The 21,076-nt window shown below is 37.6% G+C and overlaps 3 protein-coding genes across 5 annotated transcripts in view; 2 read left to right on the plus strand and 1 right to left on the minus strand.

Annotated features, from left to right (window-relative positions):
- Positions 1 to 9,699, plus strand: LOC139962832 (uncharacterized). Of its 2 annotated transcripts, none has more exons than XM_071963195.1 (6): positions 1 to 281; positions 3,671 to 3,963; positions 4,507 to 4,734; positions 6,079 to 6,206; positions 6,753 to 7,135; positions 7,452 to 9,699. In XM_071963195.1, the coding sequence occupies exons 1-6, from the start codon at positions 279 to 281 to the stop codon at positions 8,568 to 8,570; spliced, it is 2,154 nt and encodes a 717-aa protein (XP_071819296.1). In that variant the 5' UTR covers positions 1 to 278; the 3' UTR covers positions 8,571 to 9,699. The 2 variants fall into 2 exon arrangements, with proteins under 2 accessions (XP_071819296.1, XP_071819295.1); XM_071963194.1 differs by lacking the exon at positions 1 to 281 and adding an exon at positions 2,481 to 3,349.
- On the minus strand, positions 9,508 to 15,511 carry LOC139962833 (threonylcarbamoyl-AMP synthase-like). Its single transcript, XM_071963196.1, has 5 exons — positions 15,308 to 15,511; positions 13,201 to 13,399; positions 12,472 to 12,706; positions 11,864 to 12,000; positions 9,508 to 11,317 (listed from the first exon to the last, which is right to left on the minus strand). The coding sequence occupies exons 1-5, from the start codon at positions 15,378 to 15,380 to the stop codon at positions 11,260 to 11,262; spliced, it is 702 nt and encodes a 233-aa protein (XP_071819297.1). The 5' UTR covers positions 15,381 to 15,511; the 3' UTR covers positions 9,508 to 11,259.
- A 1,590-nt stretch (positions 15,512 to 17,101) lies between these two features.
- LOC139962518 (proto-oncogene tyrosine-protein kinase ROS-like) overlaps positions 17,102 to 21,076 on the plus strand; it is a 60,807-nt gene continuing 56,832 nt past the window's right edge. The window contains exon 1 of one of the 2 annotated variants that reach the window (XM_071962544.1): positions 17,102 to 17,304. In XM_071962544.1, the coding sequence (XP_071818645.1) occupies positions 17,188 to 17,304 (117 nt within the window). In that variant the 5' untranslated portion in view covers positions 17,102 to 17,187. The remainder of the gene's footprint in view (positions 17,305 to 21,076) is intronic. The other variant, XM_071962543.1, reaches the window with a different exon arrangement.

Here is a 21,076-nt window from a genome sequence, read left to right on the forward strand (position 1 = left end):
TATCCTTGCAATCTAACAAGGTAACAAGTACATTCCAATCGTATAGTCTGAAGGATTTCAATCGATTTCATCTCATAGATAAATCTTCAAGAGACCTTTAGTAAAGTCCCTCACTATTGACACGGGAAGGTTCCCTTGAATTGTGCTTATCGATTTCTTGGGTCAGTTTGTTAACAGTTGGATCATGAAAACATTGAACAGGAGGTGACGTATGATCAGATTTTCCCTGGAGTTAAAGGGCGGGATCTTAAGGATATTCTTTCAAGGTCAACGTTGCCATGGTGAGTAAGAATGAAAAGCGTTTTAAAATTGTTCCTTTTGCCCAAATTTTCTAAAAAAGATGCTGCGGTCTGATCAAATATCTCCCTCGATATTGTAGTTTCCTAACAAGTTCGGTCAAGTTTTCTACATCATGGCACAACAATATTTATGACCACTAAGAAATGCATTAATGAAAACCAAGGGTTATTGAGGATTTAAGAAGCTCATGTTGAATTTCTATCCACGTAATGATCTGGTGTGTACCCCGGTAAGTTACCAAGCCTATTTTTCTTCGATGACTGTTCACTGCCCAGAGAATCACAAGGGGCAGGTGGGCGTGTAATTGTCTCACCCAGGACCACCACACCCCATTCAACAGATGAGATTGTACCTCATGTGTCTGGCCAGTTTTTCAAATACATTGAGGTATATGTTAATGGACCTCATTCATCACCATTGCAGTGCACTGCCGTGGTGATCGAAGTTGTTTCAAAACTATCATTTCCCTATTCGCAATCCAGAAATACCAACACAACGCAAACGTCAGTATATATGCATTCGAATTGTGCAGTGTGTATAATGTTCACCAGAATGGCCCCACATTTCAGCACGCTAAATGTTGCTAGAAGCGCTCAAAAGTATACTTTTCTGGAGGTTCTGATTCTTCTACTGTTTTTCACATGCATTCACGCGTGTTAAAAAAAGACTATTGAATGTCCCACTTTGTCATGGTCAGAATGAAAACTCCTGTTCGAGCCGTGCAAGGCAGTTGGACAACCACCGGTACGTTTGTAAAGTAGTTAGAATTTGATTATGGGTGACCATAATCTGAATTTCTAGCATATTTGAAGGCAATACTGATGACCTTTAAGTTTCTAAATGGTTGAAAAAGTACTTGTGGTATGGGTTCTGACCCTCGTGACATATTCACAGTGAAAAGGCTTGGTGTAACCAGCCTCTCCATCTGCAGGAGGGGGCCGGCTGATGTTACCAGCTTTCCATCCACATGAGGGGAAACAGACTGATGGGGGAAAGGATTTTAGGGAGGGGTAGTATGTACGTTTTCACATTTACCAATTAAACATAATGGCGAAGAAGGGTATTTGTGTCATATTCCACCACATCTCTCATATTTACTGGGGTGGACAAACTGAAACTGGCGGGGTACTTGGGTTCTAAAGAGGGGGTGGGTGGGATATATAGTTCTTCCTCTGCACTATAAGACTAATAGTACTATGAAAAGTGTCCGGGTGATAACATATTTTAGAATCCATATAAACACTTAACATTTATCATTCATTTGTAAAATAATCTGGAGGGTGTCGTATGTATGAGCACCCTACTAGCCTACCCAGTGCACATTGCTCAATCCGGTATAATGAGTTTTTATTGTCTGCCCCTTTGTTCCAGCCAATGTTATTATCTGGCCTTGTACTGATAGCTTATTCGACAACTCATGCCCAATCACATTTAATTCGTGTTGTATTTCACTCGTTTCTTTACATGGCGGATTTTATTAGGATACTTGATAAACGAAAATATGATTTCGTTAATAGTTTTAATCCTTAGTTTGGCCTATATAACGAAGTTTTTAAAGAAATATTCTCTCGTGTGGGGATTTTGTTTTCATTGCATCATCAATATTTTCATATATTAGTTTATACATTACATCAAATGAAAAGGAAAGGAATGGGGGGGGGGGGGGATTAGAACCAAATGTTGATATCCGGGTATCTTGAAATCGAAATAAGGTTTACACTTGGCTCATTCGTGCCCGTTCACTTGCAGAAATATACGCAACTAATAGACACCAATTCTGTGGCATACACCTTTAATACACCCAAATAGAACAAAAATGGATTTTCTTCAAAGACATGTGCTATCACCTTTCTTCCACAAAGTTTGGAATCACTGATTTAGAAACAAGTATTGCATCTCTATTACACGTTCTGAATGGAGCGCATTGTTTCTGTCGCGAGTTAGCAGCCAATGAGAATGGATGTTAAATAGTACAGATGTATTGTTAGGGCGCATTGTATTTCTCTCGGAGTAAACCATGCACGCTAAATAACGAAAAGTTCTGTAACTTTACCCGGGTAAGTGAGCTTTGTTACTAGCAACGCATAATATACAGGAAATAGATCCGACGTGAAATTACTGAGGTAAACTCTATATCTCAGTTTGTGATAAACTTGCGAACTGCGTATACCGTTTCATTGCAGATTCAGTCATGGAAACGTTCGTACTTTTGAGGAAGACTACAGCGCGCAAGGCACTTTTGCATTGAAATGCTACATTAATTCCCTTGGAGTAATTTTCTTTAACATGTCTCAGATGTAACACTTACGTCCGTGGATATATATAGTTGTTTTTATTTGTTATGGACGCGAAACGAGGACAGCAAATACATCAATTCTAGAAACACTGGGAACTTTTCATTGCTAAGTTACATTATTAGCCTTCTCTTGCCAAGTACAGCGTATAGGATAAATCATTTTTCGGATTAATACATGATGAAGAATGAAAAGAATAAGTGATTACTGATCGCTATTCTCCTTTTGATTATTTTGTTGTTGTTTTTTGTTTGTTTTTGGATGACCACATTTTTATTATAAAACCTGTTTAAAATTCATATAATATACAGTGCTATTTCTAGTTATGGTTTTAGTGAGCGCAAAGAGGATCAATGGTATAAGTTGCATATATTGATACGAGTTTATACATTTCTGGAGAGGTAAACATAGAGGGTCACATTTTGGTGTTAGCGTGATATATTTTATGTGCCATGGTCGAGATGAGATCAGAGTTAACTTGAGTAACTATGCATCCAAATGGGGCCAAGACTGGGCCAGCCAACGGACGAGGTCACAGAAGACACAACAGGACCAATTTGAACACTGCCAGCAATGATTCCAACATTACGAGCGCGAGACAAATGGTTTTGCCAATGCTGACCGCTCATCGAGCTGGTGAAGCATCCGGGTACCATCATTCAAAACGTGTTGGTCCATATTTAGTGGGACGGTTGCTAGGGGAAGGTAGCTTCGCCAAGGTTCGGGAGGCTATGCATGCTGTAGTTGGTGAAAAGGTAAGTTGCAGATAAATTTTGTAGGATCATATGGGTGTGACTATAAAAATAAATAATATTTAAAATATAACGTAACCTTGATATCAAACCATGTCGAGATCACACTCTGGTAATAATTAGTGTAAGTTCCTAGACTATGATGCAGGGAGGGTGTTACTACATCTCTTTCACCACTAAACCTCACGTACACCTGATTAAAAACAAAGGATGCCTCCGTCTATAAACAATTAACACGGATGCAGCCTATACTTATATATGGTACCAACTACATAGCATATACCTATAAAGTGGTTTCTTCTCATTTTACTTCTTCAATTTTAGGTAGCGATCAAAATCATCGACAAAAAAGTTGCGCGGGCAGATTTTTACATCCACAAAAATCTACGCAGGGAAGCGGCCATTTTACAGCAGTTACGTCACCCGAATATTGTCAGCTTGTTGGAAGTTCTCGAGACTGACAATAACTTGTACTTAGTACTGGAAATATGTAACGGGGGACCACTTCTTGATTTGATCTGGGTGCAGCAAGGTCTGAGTGAAGAGGACGCCAGGAAATTCACATATCAAGTAATTTCAGCTGTACAACACCTACATAATATGGGAATCATGCACAGGTATATATTGGCTTATATATCATTAGATGCGACCATAACACATCGTCTTATAATGAAGGCTATAGCTTTTAATCAAATAAACCCTGTGGTAATTAATTTGTAGTCGCTGGTTGAGTGTCCTAACTTCAATCCACCTCTTATCAGATTCACTGAAGTAAAGGCGGTATGTTATTTTATTTTCGTGAACCGTTTAGAAGGTTTTCTTTAATTAGCTATGCCATTCGCCGCCAATTACATTAAAAACAGGGGGTGGGGAAGAGAGAAAAAGAAAAAGAAGAAAACAGCCACTTCAACCCTACTTCTAAGTATGTTAAACGTTGGTTTTATGTTTATAAAGTAACATGCCAGCGACTTTCTCCGGATTTCACACATCTGGCATTAATACGATAAGCTATCAACATATGCTTTTTATGTACGTTCTCCCTGCCATACTTTCTTATTTCAATTCCAAAGAAAGTGACACAAAATAGTTCTAATAGAACTATTTCAAGTTAATGTTAGGAAATAAAATCATCAAACAATCATTATATTCTTCTTACACAGAGATTTAAAAGTTGAGAATCTTCTCCTGGACGAAGATCGCAATATCAAGTTAATTGACTTCGGATTAAGCAGTTACCATCTGCCGACATGTGAAGCACTTCCTGTCCAATCAGCCTGCTCCTTCTATGACCGTAACATGACCGCTACCCTCTGTGGTAGCCCGGCATACGCCGCTCCAGAGATTATTTCTCAGAAGAGCTACAGTCCAAAAGTTGATGTATGGAGTATGTAAGTATAACTCAAACAGGGATATTGCCAATGGAATGCCCAACACTTAAAGGTATGATGTACTGGCCCCAAATATGCTAGATATTAAAATATGGTCACCTTTGGTCAAAATTCTTAAACTGTTTTTATTACAACCCCAGAGGAAATTTTCTTAACTGGGACATGCAGTCACATTGCGTGTTCCTTAAAAATGTATGAGAATAATTTGGAGAGTAAAGACCTCCAGGAAAGTACTTTTTGAGAAATTCTAGCAATTATATATAGCGTGCTATAATTTGGGGTATACTGACTACCTTTAAGAACCGAGAAAACCCCCCAATAATTTTTACCTTTAATGCATGTACAATCGGCAATTCAGGACCAATATGGACCAGTATGGCTCCCCACCCCCTCCATCCCCTCCCCGCAAATCTCAAAGCTGTTTCAGAGTTCCTGCAATGGAACTATTGATTAGGGTATAAACAATCATATGTTAACCTCATTTTGCTCCTTTTCAATAGCTTCTTTTTCCTGTTTTGAAAGTTCAACTAACAGGAAAATTTCGGACCTATTGTATCTCCGCTTAAATCAAGGGTTCCCTAACTGGGGTGCATGAGCCCCCAGGGGGTGCGTGAGTCCATCCCAGTGGGTTCGTGAGACGTTTCTGAAAGTCAAAACTAGAGTACTTTTTGTTGAACTAAAATCTGATATATCATGTAATTTAGTAATGTTTACAAAAGTCGTCACCTATCGACCAACTCTTTTCGCGTTCCATACGCATAAGTTGCCATAAAAGTACCGTACCGTGCATGTGATAAATAACTGAACTATGAAACAGACACAGGCCGCATGACTTTGGTGAAGTTGGAGCACGGATGACAGTACGTCGTGAAGATAAAGAGCTGATCTGATCTTGAAGTTTCCAAATACATATTTGTTCACCTTTTTTTTCCATTAGAATATTACTCTATGGACTTGATCTTTTACGAAGCACTGTTATGCATATTATAGTATAAATATGACTTAGATCGTGTCTCGAAAAGTTGGGGATTCGTGGACAACTCTAACATCCACAGGAGGTTTGTAGGGGGATAAAGTTAGGGAACCATGACTTAAATGATGATCGTACAGTCTCTATCTTTGCGGTATCTCATCCATAAACTGTTCATGGAAGTGGTTAAGTACTGTTGTAACGTAGATGGGTGACTGTGCATTGTGTGGTATTCTGGAATTCATAACTATGTAATGTTTGGGTTAAATCTAGATCTACAATGAGAAACGATAACAGGAATAGCCATTTATCATATTTAAAACCATTTTCTCTTACCTTTGTTTAAGTAGATTTTATTTTGTTTATATCTCCAGAGGCGTGAATACGTTTGCCATGTTGACGGCTACTTTACCCTTCCTTGTGGAACCATTCAATCTAAGACTGTTACTAAGGAAGATGATGAACGGAGAGATGTCAGAACTCCCCGAGAATATTTCAACAGGTACGTTGTTGCTTCATTGACACCTCTTCAATGCTTCTTGCATCTGAAGAGGGCGGTACACAAATAGTAACGCTTTTAACTTTATGTAAAGGAGTCTGTATTTAGCAAAATAGGAAAAGAAGAAGCAAAAGCCCATTCAGATGGAAAGAGTGGTGAAGCACTCAAGAATACTCCTCTACTTTTCTGGGGTGGGTGGGTGAGATAATTAAAGAATGATCTGAAAATAGGCTGATAGGTAAATTATATATCTTCAGTACAAGTTCTCTTGATAGGTTTAGAAATTCTTGAAATGGTTGGTGAAGGGGAAGGGGGAGGGGGTAATCCTGTCAATCTGGTAACATCAAATGAAAGATTAATATTTATAGAAATGCTTTGTCGTCGTCGTCATCATCGTCGATATCGTTATCATCATCATTATCAGTTTTTATTTTTCTCTCGGATCTTCGCGGATTTCAAACTTAACATATTGATAATCTGATTCCTATTAATGTTAGCATTAGACGAGAAATTCTTGTTTTATCACGTTTATTATTTTTTATCCCGAAGATGCAAACAATTTTGTAAGATACTTGCTACAACCAGACCCCTCGTGCCGACCAACCATTTACGAAGCTTCACGACACCCCTGGATAGGGAATCGATCAAACCCGACCCCGACCCCACCCCTCCGACGGCTCAGTTTGATGGAGATTGAAAACGACATCATATACGAGATCAGGGAGACATTTGGTATCGAACCTAGTCATGTAATGGAGTCAGTTCTCGCTAGGCGAGCTGATGAGTTTGCTGCCCTCTATTACCTCCTAAACATCAAGAAACAACGTCGTTGGAGGCGGAGCATGAGTGACGTCAGAAAAAGTTTTGATAAACTGACGATGGATTTGGAGGACAACGAACCAACTGCAATTCAAGATATTGTAGATTACACCGTGAGTAACGCCTCATCCATACGACAAAACTCATATGTATTATTCACATATATATTCACAGAGAAATTAGAACTGATTGAAGGTAGTCGCTGCGTTGCTGCTTTAATTGTTAATACTGAAGAGGTGCAATGAGCAAAGTCTACCCCTCCTCAATCAACGCAGGGAAGGAGGGATGAGGCAATTGGCAAAGTATTTCGTTCCATTGAAATTATCGGAAGATATATTCGTCTCCTCTTCCAATCCCCAATAACAAATGAAACCCTTATAAATATCTATTTACTTCTTTGTGCTTTTGTATGGTTTCCTTCCAATTTAGACCGCCATGGAACTAGCCAGGAAAAGACAAGGTAGTCCTCACTTTCAGATGGCCATGGGTATGAAAAGATCCAGCGAAAGATTAAAGGATAACGAGAAATCAGAACGATTGAATTACCACGATATTTATCACGAGGTACTGTATGAGGACGAGAATGTTGACGTCTTGGCATCGATATCCGCAGCGAAGGTGAGATTGGAGAAGAGAAAAATATCAGACACATGCCGCTTGTCGCACACTACCAGCGTTGCCAGTGGCAACCCTTGGGTGGGACTCATGGGACGCGAAATGAGTTTACTCGAGGGTCCCAGCCAAGAACTTGTAGAATCATTTAAAGTAAGTGACAATGATCGAAAAATTCGAGGTAAGCCAAGGATTCAAGGAAATGGCAAAAGTAAAGCCAAGGATGGTCAGAAAAAAGTCACGACAAAGAAGAGGTCGCAACATCCGATCAGTCACGTGGCACCCACCTTTAAAACGGGCAAAGGAGAAGAGACAGAACTACAACTGACTACTTTAGGATACCAAAATTCAACGTCAAATCAAAGGACCAGCACGAAAGCCAATGTCGGAAAAGCTTCCATGGAATCTATCCAATGGAATGGTGATATTTTACGAAGTAAATCTAAGACAAATATCATTGAGAAAAAAGTATCTGCGATGAGAAAGGCATATGCGAAAGATGACGTCACAGCCCAACCTGAGTGGTCAAAAGACATAAAGGCAACCGCAAGTCCAAAGAAAACTAAACACACAAAGCAAAGAACATCAAAACGAAAATTAAATAGGAAAGCTGTAGATGAAATCAGCAGACTGTATGGGACTAACAGAAAAGCAAGTTTGGCGCTATTGCAAAACCGATCGAAAGACAAACAACCAAAGGCAGTTAACATGAATATTCATGAAGGGACAAAATCCATTAAGGTTACGCCCCAGAGGAATATCAATTTGTGTGGAACGAGACTGACCAGGAGAGCAAAGACACAAGGATATAGAACAGTCACAAGGAAAGGACAAAGAAAAACGACAAATCAAAACAAAGAAGAAACACAATTAATTCAAAAGACAGCGAAAGATGAAATGTCTGATGCTCTGCCTGATTTAAAGTCAACATGCTGAGAGAAGAACTAACGTTGCCATGGTGACATATTGATTCCTTGCCAGGAGTACTTCCCTACAAAATTATGACAGCTAGGTTATTCATGACAAATCAAAACAAAGAAGAAACACAATTAATTCAAAAGACAGCGAAAGATGAAATGTCTGATGCTCTGCCTGATTTAAAGTCAACATGCTGAGAGAAGAACCCACGTTGCCATGGTGACATATAGATTCCTTGCCAGGGGTACTTCCCTTCAAAAGAACGACAGCTAGGTTATTCATGACGTCATGGCACCCCAAACTAGTTGATCGACTTAATACTACTATGAAAGACAACACTCACCAGAAGCACAGCCTGCTTACATTATTTTAATTCGGGGCTGAAAGCACAGTTATATGTGCTTTGATGAACAGGAAGAAATGGTGGGGTGGGGGGGCGGGGGGTGGTGGTGTTATTTCGTAAATGCTACTGTAAAGTCAAACTTTTAATGCACTTTTCTGCTCCTTTAATTGGAATAAACCACAATGGGTTCTCTGTTGGTTTCTAGTACATTAATTAGATAATAAACTTCTGTCACTCCTACTGACAAATCGTTTCCAACTTAAAAACTATCTGTGATTAAGAATTCAAGAACTAGACAGATTCAGAGGTGACTTCCAATGAATATCCATTAGTATTATGAGATGATGTAATGTTTCTTGCAAATGCACAACTATCACTGAGGTTATCTTAAAAGAAAAGTCCAGGCTAAAATTTCTTTTCGATATTTTAAAGAGGAACATATTCTAAGCAATCTGGTGAAATTTGCATTCAATTCCTATAGGAATTGAATTCAAATTTCACCAGAATGCTTAAATTATGTTCCTCTTTATCATATCGAAACGAAATTCTGACCTGGACTATTCTTTTAACTTTATGCTTGAAGTGACAGACAAAATGATGAGAACAGAAGGATTTACAAAACAATATTGGAAGTTTTATTTTATAAATATTCATATCTATAGCAGATGACATGTATATAACTGACCAAGTACATACTTATGAAATCTCGAATGGAAGATTTAAAATGTCAAATTCTCAACAAAACTTACCTAGTTATTTTCAACCCTAAATGAATGAAAAAACATAGTCTAAGTCATTTAATTACATAATAAAAAAATTACATGTTAAAATTCCCACAAACTTCCATATTTTTCACACATTATTAAATGGTAAACCAATAGTTTCATTCCAAACCATAATGGCCCCAAAATTAAAAAGAAGAAACAATTACAGACACTACAAAGATTCTAAATTCTCTGAAACTTAATTTCACATTTTCAGTCTTTTAAATGATATCAATGATATATTTTTATACTGTTGAGAATAGGAAAATGATAAAGATATTGAAATGATAGTTATTACTCTCACATAGTGAAATTCCACTCTTACTTTTGATGTTTGTAAACAGTAAAACCATGCTTACAATTCTTCTCTGATATTCAACTGATCCCCAACCATTCATATCATTCTTCCTCTACATTCACATAGCACAAATGGACCAGATGTTTATCAGGTGAAAGCTACAACAGTTTTCCCTGTTCGCCTGATCTGATGACAGTTAGCTAACTGTCAGACGGTTTGCCAAGCTGTTACATGACTACAAACAGAAGCTTGCACCTAAACATTTAGCAAGAAATTAAACTTTATAGACCTTAAAATAGCCCTCACAAACTCTAAAACCAGCGTAAAGCTACCCTCGACTCTCAGAAAAAACAACCCTAAACTCACACGTTGACATTTATTTAATCCAAGACAATGTGGTCACTCCTCCTCTCACCCACTCCCTCCCCACCTCTCATAGAAGTATCCTCTCAGGCTCTCAACAAGTAATTTTACATCTCACCAACGTAACCACTGTAAATGGTGCATTAGATAGACACAATGAATCACATATGCTCCAATCTTAATATGCAAATTAGGGCGAGGCTATTTATCTGCTATGACAGAAGAGTAGGCTCAATCTGGATGTTGCTATTCATTTATGCATGACAGTGTATTTGCATGACAGTAGCTGTTACCATGGAAACACAATGACAACTCTGTTTCCCTTTCTTTTTAAACCTGTAGATATTTCATGAGAATTTCAACCTTTTATTTATTTTGTTATTTCATAGGTATCTTTTAAGTTGCTTTTACACTTTATTCACATTTGTTCTCATAAGCCAAAAATGACTCTATAAGTAAGAGTATTTCATAAGACACCTAACTTCCTTAAATGTCTTCATCAAGTTTTTTTCATCTTGTTGCAAGTTACTCCATCTGTTGCATAACAAACATCGGTGATAAATTTCTGCTTTTCCCATGAAACTTAATGAATAGTACCTAGCATTTGTTAAGCCCACCTAGAATAAAATTCCTCGCAAACTCACATTTTGAGCTCTTTTTGTGCAGATTCACATTTTTATTGCATCTTTGTATGTTTTGTCTTGATTAATTCTTTCCAAACTCACATTGAGAGGTCTTCTTGTGACTTACACCTTTCTCCAATCACCATCTTTATGTCTCTCTGGATAATACCTTATAAGTTCTATAAAGAGTCACATTGTAAGTTCTTCTTGTTAGTAGATTCCCATGCTTGTACCCATCCTCCTCTGCGTCTTTTCAGGCTGTTGAGCATTCTCCATCTTTTTTTCAGTAGTTCTGGAAGGTTTAGTTTAGAGTCTGCTACCTCTCTGTCAGTTGATATTTGTCTCTTAAAACACTTACTGTCTGTGATAATGCACTAGAAATGCAATGAGAAACAAAAAAAAAGAATTTTTATTAAAACATTACATGTATTATTTTATTTAATGTTTTGTATTGGCTTCCCATCCCCAACAGCCCCCACTCACCCTCTATCAATGGAATCACATTAGCCCCCACTCACTCTCTTCCAATGGAATCACATAATTAACAGCACATAGTATGTAAGCACTGAAGGTAAGTGAGCTTTGTACTTTGATGTACAATGAAACTAAAATGCAGGACATAATCCATAAATTTCCTTGGGATCAATGCAACAGTTAAGAACCAATGCCTTCCCCCGTCCCCTCTCCTTCGAGCATTCAAGAAGCATACCCTACCCCCCCCCCCTTCCCCTTCTTTGAAAGATAAAAGTGATAGTAGAAATCAGTTGTAGCAAAACTCAAACCGAAATTCTTTTGATTATGAGCAATACAGCACGATCTCAATTGATTTACGTAAGTCTTAAACGAACATTGGTCGTCTTTCTTTAGCTGAAATTCTGAAGGAAAGAGATGAAATAGTGAAAAGGAACTGCACTGCTAACCTTCCAGGTCTAACAACTGTGTACTGTCCCTGATGTGAGAGGTCAACCACAGTTGAACCTGCTCTTGAGGCTTCGGAATTACTTAGGACACCCCCGTCAACGACAAGATCCAGCTTGGGCCACAGAGACTGAAACTCCTGTGAGAGATAAGAAAAGTCCAATGAGGGAGGGGAAAAAAATGTTCATATGGGTGGAGGTTGATCAAACTAAACTCAAAACTTCACCATAAGATGGTATGAATGAGAGATGGCATGAGCAAAATAATTCATCACAACAGCTGTATTAAGACAAGGAAATATTATACAACATCAGGTTAGATTTATGCTATAGGTGGTTGCATAAAAGACCAAACTTTATGTAAGTTATGTCTAATGGGAGTTTAAACCAGTGATGAATTCACTGTGTAATAGACAATCTTACCCATTTCAGCTAGATCAAACAAACTCCAGGAATAATGTTTCAACATGCCATACAGTCAAAAGAGAAATTCGATAACAGAAATACTGAACATAGATGATACAGAATGGACATAAGGCAGCTATTCTGGTTTGAAGCATTCCCTGTTTATTTATAACTGGTATTGTTAAGTTTCATTTCAAGTTTCTAACCTGTACAGACAAAGTACTCTTTGCAGAGCTCAAGTTGGCACTTGTTAAAGCCAGAGGTGACCCAGTAGCTGAGGAGAGTCTTCTGATGAAAGAATGATCGGGCACCCTGATCCCGACGAGATCGGTAGCTGGGTTGAGGTGCGGGTTTAGAATCTCATCTCGCTCAAAGATGACTGTGACAGGTCCAGGTAGAAGATCATGTAGAAGATCCTCCGGAACAGAGACTTTACTCCATCTGATAAAAATAGAGATGTTGAATATTCATGAGAATGGAATGTTACATTATAACTGACAGGTTCATCCTTTAAGTCAATATTGAACTCAAGCTAAAACCTCAACAAGTGTTCAATAGTCACCATTCAAGACAGTTACCTTTATTTCGTTGCTTAATTGTCTTCTCAATGTCTGGAAGCAGCAAATTATCCAAGAAAGTATTTTGATAAAGTTAAGCGATTATTAGTCGGCTGAAATTTGAGGCCAATACAGATAACCTTCAAATGTGAATACAGATCCAGGGCAAATGCCAACATACTTTGTTCAATCAACAGTGAAGCATATATGTATAGTTCATACTGGTCAAAAGTTCTTCAGGTCCAAAGATAGTGAAAGATAGGGAGGTTGTTTGAATACATTAAAATATTTCAATAATTTGAGTATTATGTGTACAATGAAATTCAAATCGCAACATGGTGCATGAAGAACCAGACTAACCCTGAGGAAGTCTCATACCTTGATATATCAGTAACATCTCCAACACAGATAGCTATGGGCTTTTCATCATGACGACCTTTGATGCTGTAAATCTTTGTGATGGCGGCACTGTTCTGTGACAGTGCTGCAAGACCGTAAACAGTGTCTGTAGGGACAGCAATCACTCCTCCTGACTGAAGGACTTTCACGGCCTTATTCACAACATTTTCATAGGATTCTACCGTAATGAAAGAAAGAAAATCGTTAATTTTCTCGACTTTGAAAAGAAATTAACATTTACCATCAAATATTATAAAATCTTGGCAGAGACAGAATCCATCAAGGACACGGGAAACTGTGAGCTAAATTTATCCATGTAATCTACTTTAATGCTTAATACTTATGCATGAAATTGGATACCAAAATGCCAAACCATGGTATTTTGTAGATGAATAACCATTAATGAAGGCACACTGTGATTTTCACTGCTGGGTAAATTGCAAGTTTAATACTTTAATATCCCACAACATGCTTCATGTTTTTTTGGAGAGAGATAACTGTGAAAATTGTGGATTTCATCCAATTATTACCTATTATTCACTTATAAATTTGACGCAAGTGCTCTAAATCCAACAAAGTACGACCTAATGTTAAATCAAATTGTGTTTAATCAGTTTTTCACACTTTGTAAACAAGAGGGAAAATAGGAAGAGGTACTTTTGAGATGACAATTCAGCTTACCAATTGCAGAGCTGAATAAGGAGCCACAAAAATGGACAAATGTTAACTATATAAAATTGATATCTAAAGTAAACTGTCATAAAATCAGCACTTCATCGTGTTAATATGCTTAAATGAGACTAAAATCACTTCTTCTCTCCACATCGGCACAGAAATACTAAGATATATCCTTCAGGGAAAAGCTAAACAACTAATCTTCAAAGACATTTCAAGAGAGCTTTGCAGCAGAATCACCATTTACAAAAAGTTAACATGGCAACCTTATGAATGAAGCAGTCATAAAGTCACCAAGTAGCCTACACGCTATTGCATTGAACAGGCAAATACAATATACAGTAACTGTGATCACAAAGTATTTCATGGATATTAATCGTAGATTCTACCAGTAATAACAAAAACATCAGTTTTGAAATAGCTTGAGGAAAGTCCCGGTAATTTGCACCTAATGACCTCATAATATTTGCATAAAACTGGTGATGTTTCTCACATTTCTTGGTGTAACTTCAAGCAAAAAAGTGTAAATCTCTACCTCATACACATTAACTTTAAAGGTCTGTATATACCCACTATAGCAGGCAATCATGGAAACGTTTCTTGAGATTATGTGATCGACCTAGGCCTACCTTGGTCGTAAAATTACCTCTTTTTACCAATAAGTCTGTAACGCCTGCCACATATTTTTTCTTGTATGAGGGTCTTTGTGTGAACGCTGTATGATTAACTGCACTTCTAGACACATATTTCCACAGTGACGCAAAGAGCCTAATGGTGTTAAGATGCTATGCAGGCTAATTCATTAAAGCCTGAAGTCGATTTATGACCGTGGCAGGTCGATTACGTAATCACAAAACTTTCCTAGCTATAGCCTGCTATAATTGGAGCCAAAAAGCAGATCTTCAAGGGTTTGCTAATGTATTATTGAAGTGGACAAAATTTCCTTGCCAGATATGTATCTTGGAAAACATATACCCTATGCTTGCAATTATAATGTTGAGGTTCTAAACGAGTAATGTTAAGGGGTGACCTTATGGTGGTGGGGACTTTACAACAGTTTGTTAGACTAAGCCTAGGCCTAGAGCCAAAGTTACAATTTCATTACAACAAATGGAGTGGATTGTGGCATTTTTATAATCTAAGTTATATATGGTTGGCAAGTGCTTGGATCAGCGACAGAGAGTAGAACACATGGGATACTTTTAAGAAGGTTCACACAAGATAGAGCCTGGGCATGAAAACCAGCTTGATGCGCTCTCAACCCAGTCCCCCTTTCATCGTAACTGTATTCTGTAGTAATGAGCAGTTCCGCTAAACAACCTTCGCAACTTAGACGCACAACAGCTGACACACAAAACACTAACCGAAATGAGGACGACAAAAGACTTCGACACTAAAAATTCACACTTACTTTTGTCATTCTCTACCGACAACTTCAGAATTTCCGCCATTCTTGTTAATCGTTTTACATGGTGTAGTTTCATGGATTTCAAGTTCTCAGTCAGCCCTGTAGCGCAACCAAACGATGATGAAACTTGTTGTAATGTATTACTAGATCGAGCATGCACTACATGTGTAGAAAGCTTGGGTGATTAACTTCTCATGCCGAGGCGGGTACTATTTAAATAACACTACACAGCAAGTATTATATATGAGGATGTACAATACCAAGTCCATCAAAGAATATTAAATTCGTTTATGTAGGTTTCAGCTACAATATTTCGCTTCGTGTAGTTTTCTTTCCGTTTCTGATATTCTTTCTTTCGACATCGCTGTATGTACAACGCGATTCCCGAATAGAAGTTTAAGACGATATTCACGTAGTTATTCAATTCTCAGTTCCGTTACTTAAATTTATATAAAAGTTATGCAGTAGTGCCCAGCCATGTATCACACGAATCCAATTCTCTCTCCGGTGTCTCCCTGTGCCATATCCGCAGCAGCAAAGGTTCTGCTTAATTCCGAACTAGAATGATCAGGCAACAATTGCAGTCCTAATATTCGTCACACACTAGTCCTTCGATCGGGTTTCGACGGAACCAAAACTTGAATGACAAACATCTTTTCAAGTATAGCAAAAGCCCTTTACGCAGTGGTCATGAAAAGAGAAAGTTCCAATATGTTCCCAATGTAAGTTATTTATCTGCATATCACTTAAAAAGCATCAGCGTTCCATGCTTTCTCAGAAATTAAAAATTTGCGATAATAAAAATCGAGAATTTGAAAGAATTAAGTGAATACTCAGTGGCATATAAAACTAACATTTTGGATATCTTTGTTCAATCCTTCGGGTCACCAGCTTGCCCTACCCTGCAAGTGATCATATTGTGCTTTATTAACTGCCGTGAATCTTTGCCTGGTGTTAGAGATCAGAGGTGTGTTGCATCTTGGCATCTTTGATTGAATTCTCCCTGTCAGTACAGATGAACTTACTAGAAATTCACTGTCTGAGCAACCAAACTTGTACTGGATGCAATCATAAACAATGGTGTGCCCAGGTAGGGGGAGGGGCTCACGTTGGGGTGAGGGGGTCACATTGGGGCATGTTCCCCACCTCTATCGTCAGTCGGGGAAACGTACGTTCAGTCGGTGGATATTTTTACTTTCAGTCGGGTAAGAATTAGACAAATTTTAACACCCCCTCTCCTTTACAACCTCACCCCCAAAAAATGTCGCACGGCATGCACTATGCATTTGAGGTTTTATTTATTTTTCTTCTGGGGTGACCTCCGTCCTTTATAAAATCATTCATTTGCCTTTGCATGGTCTTTCCATTGAGGTTCATGTCCCTATAACTAAATCAGTGGTGGTATTTACGAATTTTCCACATACATTTGCAATTCTGTGCACATCACTGGATGAAAGTTAAAACTTCTCCTCCGATATGGTTGTGAGTGGAAGTGAGGGGGACAGAAATACTGATGTGCCAGAGCACAGCTTAGAATGCTCACACTTTACGTCAAGAAAATCTGACTACGTCTGACAAATTGCGTATTCTTGCATACTGCCACTATATAATATTCAGCTGAAACGTGTAACATTTATTCGTTACAAACTGTGGCAGCCTTCTATGATACAGATCTGTATTGAGGCGTGTCTTGTTATTATGAGGCCATTGATGACTTTAATCCAATCATTGTGTGTACAATAGATGACGTATACGTCCTTGCTCAGGAATGTACAACCAGCTGTGGATTTACGTTGACACCGATATTACATGCACCCCCGTGTCCTTCCATGTAGCTTCCTATAGACCAGTTGAACCTACCATGATACGGTTGCACTCAAAATATGGCCACAAAATTAAATCAACATGCAGTTATCTTGGGATTAATACTTTTGGTCTTAGTACAAGCTACCAACGGAGATGTCAATGATCAGTGTAAAACAAAATGTAGCGACAGCCCAGTAAGTACTAAGTCTTTGAAACTTTTGCAGCTATAGTTACTCAGCTAGAATCAATCGCCTAAGGCTTTAACTTAAGTTATATGCCTAACGTTAGGCCTAGATCCTACTGTAACTTGTAAGTTCGACCTAACAATACATTAAGCAGTCATTTATAACACTCAATAGGTTTAGCTCACTGGTATAGTGGGTAAAGTAAGATTAATATTCGGCATAACTTTTTTTTCTAATAGGGTTGTGAATGAGTGGAACGGTTTGCCTGAGAAAGTTGTACTTGCAAGTAGTGTCAATGGGTTTAAGAATGCTTTGGACAAGCACTTTAAGTATTGTATTTGGGTCTGAGTGTTTGTGTCTTCAGTTTTTTTCTCTCTCTCCTATAGGGTCCTTGATGGGGACTTGAGTGTCCCTCCTCATCCCTTTTTTCTACTAAACTAAACTAATCTAAACCTATCAAACTTGGGTACATACGTTAGACGGTGTCACTTTAGTCATTTCTATTCAAGGTAGGCCGGACATCTTACTAGAGGCTAGTACTATAGTACTTAGGCTAGTAGTACTTTAGTAACTAGTAATAGTAGGCTAGTGATACAGGCATAATCAACTAGTAATTTTACCTTTACTAAGCCTATTTATGTTAGGGATATTTGTATGATAGCTCTTGTACAAAATATGTTAGTAGGGATTAGTCTTATGACCAAAGATGGTGTATGCTAGGCTGTTAGAAAACACTAAAATTCCTTTTGAGACCATTTCTCATAATTATAAAATATATATCAAAATCTTAAACCATTGAGACAGCTGAATCCAATTTTATATTTAAGAAGACTGTCATGGCAAAGACATATCAACAGAAGTTAGGCTTCAACTTTGTATTGAACAGTAGCCTACATCTAGGCTAAATGTACATAGATGGTGAATAATGTATGTAGTATGCTATTAAACTGCAGCAGTTGAAGTTGTTGATGCTATGCTTATAGTCAAATTTGCCAGTTCAATGCTTTAGTTGTGGTGTGTAATGCTGTACACTGGTATGGTAGTAATTGAAAATGGTTAGTGGATATTATTTATCTAACTGCAATCAAGCAATAGTCTCCTTTAATTAGTTTTTGAAGTTTACATCAGAACTTACACAGTAATTTACTAATTTTACCATGAAAATTACCTTTAACTATCAAACATTGGACAATCACTACACTATAAGTCCCTTCATTTATCTCAAGACTGGAATGAGGTTATTGTTGTTTTTATTCCAGTCGATAGGATGAGTGAGGGTAGGTGGGGGGGGGGAGGGAGGTGGGGTGTTAGCAATTTTTTATATTCCTAATGCAAATTTAAGATCAGGTATTACTTGGGGGTCTTTCTCCTATTAGTTCACAACCCAGATACAAAGAGTGACTAGTTTTAAAACTTTTTCATATTGTGCGATAATTTTGGAACCTTCAGAAATTGCCATGTATAATTTGGTAGCTTTCCGTGTAGTAACAGATCTATGTGGGTATGTATCTACCATTTATAAACCAATTTAACCCAATTTCAGAGAGTGTTTTGACCCAGTTTTCTTATGGTTTCTTTAAAGATGGAACTCTGTCATGATTGTGGAAAATTGAATCTGTAATGTACACATACAGCTCACAGGTATAAGCCCTAAATTTTAGCATGTTAGAATTTGCTATGGGTATTCAAAAGTACCTTCCAGGGGTTTCTGTTTTCTCCTTTTTTACACCTAATTCAGAAGTGTTAAAATAGATAGTTTAATGTCTCAGAATGGCAGTCAAATGCTTGTTGAAAAGGTTGACCATTTGTGACCATTATATGGATTTCTGGCATATTTATTAATTGCAATTTATCTATTTAACCTTTTTATAGAAGAACAAGTGTGTTATAAGGTCTACAGTACAGACTGTCAGAAGCGGTGTTATTTTCACTATCCCTATTACTGTTTCTAGTGAAATTTCAATATTACATTGGGGTGGTGTGATGCATACTATTTCCATTGTTATAAACATTTCCAATGTTTTGCACAGTGCATACGAACATGTGTATCTAGGCCTGCTTGAAAATTAAGGAAAAAGGTTGTCAATGGTTTGTTCAACCCTAAATGATAGATCACAATGCACATGATGTACTGTGGCTGTTCAGAATTATTTGTCCATACTACCTGGTCAAATCTTTGACCCTGCAGTTTTCAGTCAGAAACAAAACCAGGTCTTAGATATCCATCTAGGTACCCACAGAATGTAGCACTTTGTTTAAACGCTTGAAATGTCACAAAACAAATTCATGTGTAAAAGTAAGTTGGCCTGATGTTTCGATCCTAGCAGGATCTTCTTCAAAGGCTGAATGACAAGTAACAGTAACAGAAGGAACAAAAACACGCACAGAATACAGACAGGTTAATGAGCATGGCGAACACAAAGAGATAGATGTAAGGGGATTAGTAGACAAGGGATGGAGAGAAGAAAGAAAGAAACCAACAGGGGAAGAGGAGAGGTAGGAGATAAACAGTGGAGTATAGTATAGTGGATAAGCAGTTTGCTAACAGTTTTATTTAATTTTGAAAACAAATTCATGTCAGATTTGCAAGAAAATTGAAGTCTGTAATTTTAAGTAAGATTTGAGAAATTGAGACCTTGAAATACAAGGTATTTAGTGACTTTCACATTGTGATTACATTTTTCTCTTTAATTGTACTGATCAAGTCAACCATACAGACAAAGTTCGACTTACAGTACATCATCCGCTTACCTGTCCTCCCGTCTGTCTCCTGATGCACTTTTCTGTACCTAACCTACTAACTGGGTAATGTTTTAGCACTGTGCCCCCTGGGCTCTGCCCACTCTCTCTCTCTTCCACCCTGAAGCAACCTACAAATGTGTCCACAAACTATGCCATCCTTTATTCAGAGTCAAAAGGAGCCATCCTTCTGTTGTTGATTCAAAATATCTGAAATACTTAAAATAAAAAAATTGTAAAATAGTCCAGTTTTCTAAGGTTGAACTGAAATATTTTCTATGGCAGGTATGAGGTGTTAACATTTAATTCCCTTACCATTAATTAGTCACAGAAAGAGTTGTTACTCATAGAAAATCAATATTGATGTTGTATTTTGAATTTATTTTAGATATTTTGCAGGAGTTCCAGTATTCAGTCAGTTATTATTATACATCATGCAAACAAACAGTAACATAAAAATTCATTTCCTATGATGCTGTAAGGATGGTACAGCTGTTAGTTTTGCATTTTGTTTGCTATAAAGTGTTTAAGAATAGGGATAATCCATAGCAACTACTTACCATTATGACTTATGACATTATTTGCTCTAACCTGTTACACTTTTCAATATGATGTAGTGCATTTATACAGTTAAAAAAAAAAGGTGATGTATTGTTTGTATGCCCACGTAAATATATCAACAGAATAATTCCTTTGCATACAGAGATCAATGTCAAGCCCTCTTTTTCCTCCATGGTTGAGGGGGTTCTTAGATGTTGCCACGGTAACCAGTTAGCTAAATAATAAGCCATATAATATCAGTTGAATTTTTTAAAATTTATTGTCTATTGTGAGGGTAGTGTTACTAGTGTAGGTGTTATGTGTTTTCCTTTATGCGTTTAGTTCCTACAGTAGGTTCAGTCCTGTTGCTGTTGTACAATTGATTATAAAGTGTTGTGCCACTTACTATACAGTATCAACCTGTTTTTTTTTGTGGACAAGTTTACACAGTTTAATTAACTGTACAGCATACAAATTGTTCAGATAAAAGTCCCATTTTGCA

Source organism: Apostichopus japonicus, chromosome 21 (assembly GCF_037975245.1).
Source record: "Apostichopus japonicus isolate 1M-3 chromosome 21, ASM3797524v1, whole genome shotgun sequence".
Lineage (NCBI taxonomy): Eukaryota > Metazoa > Echinodermata > Holothuroidea > Aspidochirotida > Stichopodidae > Apostichopus > Apostichopus japonicus.